Below are 13,852 nucleotides of genomic sequence, written 5' to 3' on the forward strand. Positions count from 1 at the left end.
CTCTTCTTTTACAGAAAGAACTCATTAAATATGCAGGCACTGACTCTGTACAAAAGCCATGCATTCCCAAAATTAACACTTCTAAACTAGTAGGAAAAACATTACATTATGTGAACACTTACATATTACTAGATTGCACTCTTTCTATTTCTAGACTCTCAGACATTTATACATTAGTCTAAGAAGGTGCAGTCACAGTAGTGACCTACCATGGACTAAAACTGCATCCACAGACAGAAACACAAATCAAAAACACTTCAGAAGTCTGCCTGGCAAAGAAGAATAGAAACACAAATAAACAATATTAAACAGCAACTAAGCAGGCTGATACAATATGCTCAGTAACAACACACGATTAAACTTACACACTGGTCATCTGGACATAGTTTAACACATAAATAACATAGACACCATTAAGCAGTCATGGGCACTAAACAAATAAATGTATATACTATAGTATAGTTTAATACATTTCTTTTAAAATATTTAATAATTGAAAATTAATACATGAATGTGATTTTATTGATATTAAGCTATTCGTTAAATGTGATAATTATTTTTAGTTCTGAACATATGCAAGATATGCAATGTATGGTCTTGATGCCATCTGGAAATCTTTTGGTTGGAGGGCATCAGCCATTTATGGTAGAATTTGATCTAAATCTAATGGAAGAAACTGGAACAATTGAAGTGGGAAATAATGGTTGTGTTATTATGCGACGTCATCCACGCTTTTTATGTTGTGGTGATACAAGTGGAAAGGTAACTATAATTTATTCATTAATTTATTGTTTAATGACGATTTGAAGAATATTTTGAAATATAAAAATTGCTTTAAAATTTTATTTTGTAGACCATATGTGTATATATTATTACACACACACACTATTCCTGTGACAATAGTTTCAGACTATCTGTTAAAAAGCCATGCTGTTTCAGGGTGTATAGACTCATCACAATGAGACAATAATGTCCCAGTGATGAGTCTACAATAGATAATGCATACCCTTCATTAGCATCTTATCCTCATCATGCTTCTCTTCATTTTTACTAAGAAAGAACTTTAGTAACAAATTCATTTTTAGCATTTCAGACCTCATCACAAAATAGCAATTATACTTAGTAAGAAATATTTCCTTGAAAATAAACTCCAGTTGGTTGAAAGATACAAAAATCCTGTGAAAAATAAACATTTTCCATGATTCCTCCTAACTACTATATTCTATTCTAATAAAAGACAAGAGGGGCTATCTGCAATTTAGTGCAAACTTTACCCCGGTATGAATAGGAAGGAAGAGTAAAAGAAAGTAAGAGTTAGAGAGCAGAGGAAATAAAGGAAGATAGGAAAGTGTGAAATAAGCAACCATAAGGCCCCCACAGGACCCCATGGGCGCCCGCATCGCCTTTATTAAAACAATATTTACAGAGGAATACAAATAGTTAACAGTAACATTTTTACATACAGATGCAATTAACAGAAGNAAAAATAAACATTTTCCATGATTCCTCCTAACTACTATATCAAAAATCCCACAAGGTGACAGCATTGATTCTAGTAACTGGTCACATGCTAATGAGAACAGGTTCCTTAAGGATTTCTTGTTGCTGCGGCAGTGAAATTGCATTATGTCGTCACCTGTAACTGACCTCACTATATAGTCTGCAGACAATACATAAAATTTTGAAATGAATAATTTGAAGAGCACTTCATGGATTATCTATAAGGGTAGCCTGTTGCTGCAGGATATCTAGATTTAAATTTGTATTTGTTAAGTTTGATATACAATTAAACAAAATTGTAACACGTGTTAGGTGTGTGTATGTTATCAAGTATTGATATACAGTCCACAGAATTGTCACACATGTTAGGTGGGTTGATGTAATCGTATCCCTAAGAATATGGAGTGAGATTGTCCAGCCTAGAGAGGGAGAAATTATGCACTTTCTTTTGGCCTGGAGTCAGTGCTGACTGGGGTGCTGACAAGTGTGCTTATCAGAGTGTATAGCTGTGTGGCTGGTCAAGAACCAGTTTTGTGATTATAAATTAATTGTCAGGTGCCTGAATTTTGCTCGCTTGTTTGAGAAATTAAAGTTCAAATTGTGTTGTTATGTTGTAAAGGAACTGTGTACTGTTTTTAGACTGTGTAAATGGGAACATTTTACATCACAGTATTTTTTTAAGAAATGGAATTTTTCTAGGGATAGAGTATAATAATCAAGGCATATACAAAGTTTTTTTTTATTCTGCACTATACTGAATATTTTAAAATATTATATTAATATATTGTATTATTAATAATGATAAATTTTTGGCTTTCTTAAATAAGCAGTAATTTTTAAAAATATAGATCACTAACAGGTTACAAAGAAATGCAATATGAAAACTGTGGCTGAAATTTAGGTAATTGGAAACGTTAATAATATAATTACAATATTTATTTTAAGTGAATATTTGAGTTTATTTTTGAGGAATATTTCTTACTAGGCAAATATAATTGGTATTTTGCAGTGAGGTCTGAAATATAATGAAGTTGTTACAAAAATTATTTTGTTAGTAAACATTAAGAGGTGCATGATGAGGATAGGATACATATCTAAATATTTATTATGAAAATTAAAAGGAAAAAAATTGTAGTTTTAAATGAATTATTATTAATTTGATAATTGAAGACATAAATGGATGAAGATGCTATACCAAAAATTATTCAAAATTCAATTGACGTTCATAGATTAAAGATGTAATGTAATCATCTCTCACATGTCACCATCAAGGAGAAAATAAATGACCTGTACTGTGACACTATTTTTTGGATATAGTTATGTCGAAAAATTACATAATAAAAACTTAACATCAATTTATTTAAAACTTTGATTTTGTAACATCATCATCATCCACTCATGTCTTCAATTATTAATTTATGATTAACAAGTTATATTATTAAAAACAAATATTAAGAAAAATATTAATAAATGTATAAATTTATTCTTAATGAAAATAAAGGGAAAATATGAATAAGTTTAAAGATGTAATTTTTATTCAGAATATATTTTTATTTATTTATGTAACTAAAATTTTGCATGTTCATTTATGTTAAAATTTTCTCTTGATTAATGGTCTACCATTTTAATTACATTAATCTTTTTAATATATAAAAATAATCAATCTAATTTACCTTTCTTTTTTTGGAAGGGGTGTTAATATGGAGTTTTCGGCACAATTAGACACTGTACTCTAAATAACTTTGTTTTGATCACTAGGCGACCAAAGAGCCAGCCTTATAGAATGGCCAATACACACGCAGGGGAAATAATGCCTTCTGGGAGTACTTTTATGGGAAACTGGCCTCTATTCAGGCATCATCAATGTGGAGAAAACTTGGGAAACTCCATGCTGTCTAGTTTCTGAACACTGTGAGCACTGTGCAAACCCATGCCCGAACTCCCAGTGTTCAGAGACTAGTCCACTCAAACTGTGGGGAGGAAGTTTGCTCGGCCACTAGTGGGCCAATTTACCTTAATTTAATACTCTTTACCTTTTATTTTCTTATTAGAATACAATTTTTTGTTGTTGTTTATTTTTAATTCATTCTATTTAGTTTGAATATTTTAAAGTTAATACATTTTTAAATAAATGGATTGTTCTTATTTTATGAAATGACATCTTTGTTATACTACTATATACAGTGTGTAAAGTATATACTTACATAAATACATGTATGACTGATATATTATTATTTGTTTTCTATATTAATATGATTTTTTAAAAACCATTATTTTCAGATTACATTACGTGATCCAAATTCTTTGTCTGTAGAACATACACTAGATGCACATTCTGGGATGCTATCTGATTTTGATGTACATGGTAATCTTCTTGTAACATGTGGTTTTTCTAGCAGGTAATTTTGTTTTAAATTATATTCAGTATTTAGCTTGTTTATATGAAATTCTATTTTTAAAAATTTATTAAATTATAATTATCCAAATATTTTTTATAATTTGACACTATACTGCATGAAAAATTTATTTTTATAAAAAAAAACAGTTATTATTTATTTTGTAATAAAAGTAATTCTTTATATTTTTATTAATATGACATTGTTTTATTATCTTAAATAATTCTACATTTTAGTAATTTATAAATTTACATTTTTATTATAGACATGGTAATTTGACTGTTGATCGATTTTTAATGGTTTATGATTTAAGAGTTATGCGTAGTATGACACCTATTCAACTTATGTTTCCTCCATTACTTTTACGATTTGTTCCTGCTTTCACATCTCGTATTTGTGTTGTTTCTCAGGTAATTAAGAACTATTTAGCAAAGAGTTTCTCTTGATAAAGATGAATGTTTATATTAAAAATTTATTTCATTTAGAGTGGACAGTTTCAATTATTGGACACAGGTAATAATAATCAGTCTCCTTACATACATCATGTAGAAAATGGATGTGAAGCCATCCTCACATTTGATACTTCATCATCTGGTCAAGCTCTTGCCCTTGGTGATGCTGCTGGTATTTATTCATTCACTTTTATATAAAAACAAAATCTGTGTCAAATACTTATTTATTTTAATTATATTAATTAATTAATTAGGCTATATCCATTTTTATGGAGCTAGTAATGAAGTGAACTTCAATGCTTATAGTCGACCCACTGAATTTCCTGATTCGGTAAGAATATTCAAGTTCTTTCTTCATGTTAATTAATTGTTTGTAATTGTAAAATATATGGTTTTCTATTAGCTTTGAATTCTTTTTAATAAATTCAAATTTATTTTATTTGATATGTTTAAATTTAACATATTAGTTTTACTAATAAAAACCAAGCAAAAATTAGTTTCTTTGTTTTTAGTGATTTGATTATAAGAACTACCTGAATTATTACTTGAAATATTTCAGAGATTTCTTATTTTTACTTTCCTGGCTGTTATATATAACAGGGAAAGTATGGAGATTGGTCAAAAAATGACCTCCCAAGATTTTTACATTTTTGGATTCAGGACACCTTGAAATGTCAAGAAATGCAAAAAAAAAAAAAGAAAAATATTTGGGTAATTTCTGTATGTGGGGGGGTTACATGATTTTGTTCACCCAGTTTCAAGCTTAATAACTCCTGTGCTTTTTGTCAAAAATTTCTGAAATTTTTCAGGGATGTTTGTTTATTAGGGGAATTGATGCTACTAAATTTTGATGGTTAAAGATTGAGGGGTGGGGAGATAATGGGGGTCATGTGTATCTCTAGTAGGGTCAGACTTAATAAAGATTTTACTCATTATTAGCATTTACAATTTTTTATAAAACACATCTCTATTCTCAAAATTAAGCTTTTTGCCATTTTATAATAATTAAAAATATAAACATTTTATAATAATGAAATATAACAGATGGTGCCATATACACAGTTTTAAATGTTTTCAGAAAAGTTGAGCAACTTGTTGGATTTTTTAAATTAAGTTTTCTGGAATGATTAAATTTTTTTGAATATTAAAAAAATTAGAAAAACTAGATTATTTAATCAATATTAAAATTAATTAAATGTACATTGTATTATTGTAAATTTGAACATTTTATACAGTTTTTTTCTTTTTTACTCAATGAAATTACTTTGTCTTGTCATTAATTGAAAAATAACTATATTTTTTATTCATTTGGCTTTTAAACTCAAAATAAATGCATAAATATCTATTTAATATAAAATTATTTCTATTTATGTATATTGCATTCAAAAAATTTATAAATTATACATTTTAGAGTACAAATTGTAACTAACTTCATATAGTTAATACTATACACAAACACTACAGAAGTGATTTGTATTGATTAAAATTAATTAGTATGATATTGTTACTTATTCTTAAATATTTAAATTTAAATAATTTTAGTACCATATATATACACTATATGTATTTATTGTAATTTATAAATTTTTTTTTTAAATAAGAAAAATTTTATTGTTTTATGACTGTCACTAATACATTTTGTACAAATTTATAAATGATTTTAATTTGAAAATCTACAATTTTATGAATTTACAAACAAAAATTTATACAAAGAAATATGTAATTTTCAATGATGCATTTTAAATTTATTAGTGAATTAAATAATAAATATCAAAGATTAGTCATGTTTGCAAATCTTGTGAAATGATTTGTAGTGATTAAATATTAAAAATATGGTTTCATGAAATTTGATTAGAATGTGAGACAAAAGAGAAACCTAGATAATATACTAAAATTTACTCTAAAAATTGACATCAAAGATACTCATGAATATTAAATTAATAATAATAGATTTATAAACAATAAATATTTTAAAAATTTTTAGGTTGAACCACATCCACCTATTGATATAAATGATGAAGTGACTCCATTGTCTACCATTCCAATGCCTCATTGTACAGGAAAATTGCTCTCAGATTGGCCAGAAGAATTTATGAAAGTTCATTACAGGTTTGTTTTAAATTATTTTCTTCATTTTAAAATGTAAATTTTGTATTTAGGATAACAACTGATATAAATTATTTATTAGAAGTTTTTTTATTATAGCAGATATACTTTAAGAAATTTGTAAGGAATATTTGATATTAAAGTTGTTAGTTATAGAACTTTTTCTGTAAATATTTTATAAATTAGAGAACCATAACAACAATTATCTTTTCTTCTGATGGGATTCCTAAGTTTATCCTAGAACCAATTAACTGTATTCAAATATACATTTTGTAAATGAAAGACTATTAATAAATGAGTTGCATTCTAACTGTAAACTGCAGTACATAAATCATTATAGTTTTAGTTTATTTTTGCTTAAATGGCTCTGGTTTTGATTAAGATTAATGCTTTGTATGTTATTTTTTTAAATACCATTTTTGCATATGTTACACTTTGTATATTATTTATTTAATTTTTTAACAAAATCATTTATTATTTATTAGAATGAGTTAATTTGTCATTAGAAATAAAATTAATTATAAAATATAGATTGATCTCACTAGACTTCTATAATTTAAAATATAGAATAATAGAATATAAAATATAAAATATAGAAGATCTATATCTTATATTGAATATATGAATATATTAATTTTGATTAAAATCAACATATTTAGTGATTAAATTAAATATATTAAAATCTGAAGTATGAAAAGAATAAATAAAAATTTTTGTTTCTCAAATATTTTATTTTTATTTTATCAGATAAATGTATAACATTGCTTTTTTAATAGCTTTTATGACAGATATTTTTTGAACTCGTATGTATTTATATATGTTATGAATTTTTCTATGAAGATTTCATATGATAATTTAAAATGCTTATTAATAATAAGGAACATATCATATACAGAAATCCTTGTTTAAAATTTGTTTTTTTGTTTTAACCTAAAATTGTTATATATTTCTACTTTTATAATTGGTTCTTTACAAGTTTAGACTGGAATTTCATGTTAAAAATTAAGTAAATTAAAGAATTAAGTAGATCTTGAGATGGTTTTGAACTATAACAGAATTTGTCAAACTCACCATTTTTAGTTGATCAGACAACATTAATAATTAACTATAACAATAACAAAATAATGGATTTTAAGATAAATAATCATAGCTCTCTCTTCCTCTCTATGTATATGTATGTATGTACGTAAGTTTTATTTATTACATTTCATTTCAAACAGTTTACTTAAATTATTGTATACAGTAATTTAAAAATACATTACTGGAAACATCTGGAAACCTGATAATTATTTCAGTTTATGTCTAATTTATTTTTCTATTAAAAGCAAACTTTATTTATATTAAGAATTATTATTTTGTGTTTACTTATATCATGTTTGGATTTTAAGAAATTTGTGATTTTTTTTTATTTTTAGGAAAAAACATAATGTTAAATAAGTTAAAAAAGTCCAAAATCAACTGAGATTAAATGCTTTTTTGAGACCAAATATCTTATTAGATCAAATGTACTTTTTAAAAATAACAAACTTAAATTAATTTGAAGAAAGAATACTTTTTAACATTTTGTGTTAGATTTCAAATACAGTTTTTAAGAATTTAGAACAAAAAATACAGCAAAGAAAGGATTTCAACATACAAATTTTATTATTCATATTTCAGGCTGCATATATAAAAAGTCAAGAACTTCAACAGGTTCTCAATAGCAGAGGAATACTGAACCCTGCCTGAACTTTGTAAAAGTATCTATAATAATAGATTTCAGTTTGGCATAATCATTTTGGCATAAAGTGATTAAAGTTATCATGAATGTAGCCAGCTCTTTTAGATATCCATTTAATTTAGTTTGGAACATTTTGTGAAAGATATAAGCAAGATATCAACTGATGATTAAAAATATATATCAAATTATCAAGTAACAAGAATTGATGGAGCAAACTTAATCCATATGTTAAAAGAACTAAAGCAGACAGTATTGCATTAATAGTAAGGTTAAACCTGTTAATTTAGAGTTCTGGTTATATATGACTTATTCAGAAATAGAAACAATCTAAATAAAAAAAAAACAAAGAAGTTACATTTATAAAATTTCTGTTGACATCATAGAATGAATAAATCATGCAATTTATTGGAAATGTGGTCTGCATCTTTAGTAGGAGAATAAAGGAATATAGATTGATGATCAAAACAGAGAAGATTGATACAGCAATAAAAGAAAAATGCATGAATGTGGATTATATAATTATATGCTTATAGTACTGAGATCTGAAAATATTTTTGGAATAAAAGTAATTACATTAAATTTTTTATTCATATAACATTCTTTGTTCTTAGAGGTTTCATGTAATGATAAAATTTCATTATGCTTAATTTTTTGTTTGTTTTTAGCTTTTTAACTTTATTTATTATATTCTGTTTTAAATTCTTAAAAAAATGTATTTAGAAATCTGATCCAAAATGTTAAAAATATTCTTCATTTAAATCAGTATGTTTGTTACTTTAAAATGTTTTAAAGAATGTTTTATCTAATGATGAGACATTTAGTTTTTAAAAATATTTAATTTCAGTTCATTTTTAACTTCTCTAATATATTTAACATTATGTTATTGTCCTGATGATAACTGTGGAATAAGTACAGTAATTAGTAAAAATATTTTTTTTCTAATTACTACTATCTTTCTAAATTTATTTTACTTATTTATTTAACTAATTACCTCTCTTGTATCAACTAAATCTTTATATTTCTAAACAAGTGAAAATAAATCACAAGTTTACATTTCTATCAACATGTAAACATATTTTAATGAATATTTTTTCTTTATAATTTCTTGATTACTATATTAATTTGGCTATATTTTGTAACTTCAAACTTAATGCATTTTAATATTGCTTAATGTTATGAAATTTTTTTTTATAGTTAAATTGTTAAATATTTTGTTAGATTTGATATAATTTCTGATTAAATAAGTAATTTGAAATTATATTAAGCTTATAAAATATTGCACACTTTTATTGAATTTTAATGATAAATTTATACTGTTACTTAAAAACTAATTTCTTTTATTCTTTATACTGTACTAGCTTACCCGTCGCGCATTGCTGCGATCTCAGAAGAAAGGAAATTCAAGCAAACTCGTTATGATAAAATTAAATTTACATTTTATCATTTTTATTGAAACTTATTATTATTATTCATTTTCATCGGGAAAACATTTCAAAGTGTCGTTTCATTTCTATTTATTTATTGGAGTACTTGTAGATACTCGATATTTTTTGTTTTTCCGTCTGGTGCACGAATAAATCAGGTTTTCCGACGCGTGAGCGGGCCTCGTACAATTGTCCATGCAATAAGCACGGATTCTCCAAATTTAGCCCATACACTCGCAGCGATTGTCAGAAGTGCAATATTCCCCATTTTTATATATATATTTTTTAATCCTTTATAATTTTAATTATTTAATTGCTCCTTCCTTTCTTCCTTGGCACATTGTGAAATTTCTGAGAGTTGGATAATAAACCGTTTTATCGTAATTTGTCTTTTTAAATTATTTTGAGTTGATATTAAAATTTGGAAAAGGGGATCCTTAGATCGGTAAAATAGGCGAATTTCCTCCTACAACTTCGGTTGTTGTTCGGGATACAGTTAAGATTTTAACAAAGTTAGAGCGAATACGTAATTAGCAAAAAAAATTGAAATAAAGTGATTAAACAAAAATTATTACAAATATCGTAGATAACAGTTCACAAATGCATGTATAGAGATATTTTTTGAAGGGGGGGAAATGGTCTTCGCAATTTGAAATCGATCGAACACACTGTGCATGAATGCTCGTGTAAACGCACACCATCTATCATAGGGTAAATGCCACAAACCTTTGCCGGAGTATATTAAACAACTTCCCAAAGTTTCACGGCAATCGGATAAACGGTGTGGTAATGCATAAAGGACAGACAGACACACACACACACACACACACACATTCATTTTTATATATATAGATTATTTAAGTTAATTTAACTTAGCATTGAAACTCATAAAAAATTATGCAATATTTATGCTTGATCTAATAAAAACTATATATTTTTAACTTACTGTGATGTTAATTTTTATATTAATACCATTTCAACTTTTAAAAAGTAATGAAATTGATTGGTTGATATTCATTAATTTTCTAATCAAATACTATTTTCAGATGTACTCCTGCTATTGATCCCCAAATTCTTGGTACTGTAAGAATGGTAGGACCAATAGGTTATGCTCCAAATCCTGGTATTTTTCTTCGCAATCAAGTGCCTTATCCATTGGATAATAGGGGGCCAGGTGCTCATCGTGACATAGCACGTGAGTCCCCCAGAACCACTGGTCAGTAAGTTATGACAAAACTTCAGCTGCATGCATTTTAGCATTTCATGGTGCATGAGTTATTGTGATGTAAAATATGTGTATGATAGATAATGCATGCAAGCTTTCAGTCATTCAAGAAAAAGAGAAAGAAACAAGATCATAAGAATTATAGAAGATATTTCCATATGATTTTCAGTTTTGTTACAACTTGTTTTGATTCAGTGGATTTTTTATTATTTTATTTTCTTTCCTATTTTATAAGTATTATTTAAAGTTTATCAAATTGATAAAAAAAATTGTAAAATTTTAATTTTTGAAGTACTTTTATTTTGTTTCTTTTATATATATTTTTCAAAAATTTGTTTATTTTTTGTAATCTTCATAAAGTTAATATATTATTAACTTAGTTAATTTTATTAAAAAGTTTCATTTGATAATTTAGAAAAATATTTATAAAAATTTTTGTTTATATTATTATGTGTTTGTAATTAATACAGATAATTCTGAGAAAATATAATTAAATTAATATACTTTAATAAAACAGATTTTTATTTATGATTTTAATTTTTATAGATTCATATATTTATAAATAATAATAATAATAATAATAATAATAATAATGTTTATTGATTTAAATTTAAATTTCTTACAATGGGGACTATTTGATTAAATCATGTTAATAAATGTACATACAATCCATAAAATAAATTAACGGAGAAATTCCAAAGATTTAGAGAAAAAGGAAAAAAACTTAAATAAGGTGATTTTTGACATGACCTCGTTCTTCAAAAAATCACATCTGAACTCGTCTCCTAATATAGCACTTTTTAGTTGATATGTCACCTGACAGGATTCAAACAAATGAGTCAGAAGATTTCCTTCCTCTTTAGCACCACAATAACTACAGCACCCTTCACTGAATATATTTATTCTATAGCCTTTAAACAAAATCCGAAATTTATTTAATCTGAGTTGCATAATGAGACTTTTTGTGAGAAAATTAGTCTCACAATTCAAGTAACTTGCTGTACACCAGACCAAGCGTGATTCAAACAGATTAACTCGTTTAGCTGATATGGAAGACATATCCCAGTTCCACAACTGATCTGACTTAGTTTGAATTAGTGCATTTAAATGGGTTCTCAACAAAGAAGCTGAATGAGATAAAAATAAAAAGGAATAACCCAAGCCATCAAAAATATTTTTAACTGAAGCTGGCCAACTTTTCTTACCAGGTTTAACTGCTGTTAGCAATAGATTATATGTTATTCGACGCAAATCACATGAGGGTAACTCCATGACTTTTGACCAGAACAAAACAATAACCTTCACAAATTTCAGTTCCAAAGGAGGTCTTCCCAATTCAAGACGAACTGCAGAACTTGAAACTGAACGTTCTATTTTAAAAAGTCTCTTAAAATATTTCATCTGTACTTTTTCTATTTTAGACAGAAATTCCAAAACCCAAACAGGGAATAAATAAGACAATCTGGAACCAATAAAAGCATCAAAAAGCCTAAACATACTACTCATAGAGCTTAGCCTCATACGTTTTTGTAGAATAAGAATGTAGCCTGTCTTTTTCTGTATATCTTCAACCATTAAGTTAAAATGATAATTAAATGCACCTGACGAAGAAAAATGCATTCCTAAGTATTTAATATATGTAACAAATTCAATTTCAATATTATTCACAAATATCTTATCAGATTTCAGTAATCTACCTTTATTGCGAAAAACCATTCCCTTCATTTTTTGTAAATTAACTGTGAGGTCATTTCTTTCTGCATAATTAACCAGCAAAGAAAGTTTTCGCTGTAAACCCGTCTTTGAATCTGCCAACAAAATTAAATCATCTGCATACATTAGACAATGCAGGTCGACAAAATCTCCAAGTGCAAAACCTGAAGTTTCTGAAGTAGAAAACAATTGCGATAAAATGTTTATAAATAATATAAACAGCAGAGGACTTAAAGGCTCACCCTGTGGCAAGCCTCCACCAGAAATAACACCCTTAGTAGTTGATGAATTACCGCTCACATGATACCTTGAATTACATAATAAGTTTTTAAGTAGCTTAATAAACGAAGTTGAAAGTACTAATGAATATAACTTTTCCCACAAAATATTAAGATTAATTCTATCAAATGCCTTTTCCAGATCCACAAATATCGAATAAATTTTACGTCTTTTCCTTGACAGAACATACTGTATTAACCTGTTAAGAATGAAGACATTATACATAGTTCCTTTTCCTTGAACAAATGCTCCCTGAAACTGAGAGATAATATTGAATTCCATTATCTATTGACTCAACCGATCTGCCAAAATTCCGGTAAACAGCTTTCTAAAGGTGTTTAGCAATGCAATTGGACGATAATTCTGAGGCTTTAATTTATCCCCTTTCTTGTAGATCATTTTCAACAACACATTTCTCCAATGCTCAGGAAATTTCATTGTTTCCTTAATCTTATTAAATAATGTAAGTAGTTCTAAACACACCTCATCACGTAAGTAAATAATAAATTCATTTTTTATACCGTCCATGCCAGGAGCTGATTTTCTTTTAAGTTTACTGATTGAAGTTTTTAACTCCAATAATGAGATTGGAGCATCCAAAATAGGAGAAGTATTTTCATGATCAAACTCAAGAATTGAATCAGAAATTGGATGACAAAAATCATGCACCAAAAAACATTCCCAGTCTTGAAGAGAAATTTGACTGTCGGGTTTTTTCTTCTTACTAAATCTGTTAACAATAGACCAAAACTGTCTAGAAGATCGTGTATTTTGCAGCTGTCTACTAATATTTGACCAATAATTCTTTTTCTTTATCCTACACAATGATCGAAAGGCAGCCCTATAACCACAATAATCCATCAAATCATCTTTACTACGAGATGTCCGGAACCTCCTCAACATCTTATTCTTCAGTCTCTTCACTATTCTACAATCACTATCAAACCAAACTGAAGACGGCATTTTCATCATTCCTGAATATGATACCATTCTACATTGTTTAGCTGATGTCCTGATCAAATCCAAAATTTCAGAAT

At 26.8% G+C, this 13,852-nt stretch overlaps 1 protein-coding gene across 1 annotated transcript in view; it reads left to right on the forward strand.

Annotated features, from left to right (window-relative positions):
* LOC111638395 (PAN2-PAN3 deadenylation complex catalytic subunit PAN2-like) overlaps positions 1-13,852 on the forward strand; it is a 77,256-nt gene that overhangs the window by 11,279 nt on the left and 52,125 nt on the right. The window contains exons 4-10 of the mRNA XM_023384099.1: positions 564-762; positions 3,781-3,899; positions 4,162-4,306; positions 4,382-4,520; positions 4,603-4,679; positions 6,333-6,457; positions 10,645-10,819. Of these exons, the coding sequence (XP_023239867.1) occupies positions 564-762; positions 3,781-3,899; positions 4,162-4,306; positions 4,382-4,520; positions 4,603-4,679; positions 6,333-6,457; positions 10,645-10,819 (979 nt within the window). The remainder of the gene's footprint in view (positions 1-563; positions 763-3,780; positions 3,900-4,161; positions 4,307-4,381; positions 4,521-4,602; positions 4,680-6,332; positions 6,458-10,644; positions 10,820-13,852) is intronic.

This window comes from Centruroides sculpturatus, unplaced genomic scaffold (genome assembly GCF_000671375.1).
Source record: "Centruroides sculpturatus isolate CEXI.00-Female unplaced genomic scaffold, Cexi_2.0 scaffold1255, whole genome shotgun sequence".
Classification (NCBI taxonomy): domain Eukaryota; kingdom Metazoa; phylum Arthropoda; class Arachnida; order Scorpiones; family Buthidae; genus Centruroides; species Centruroides sculpturatus.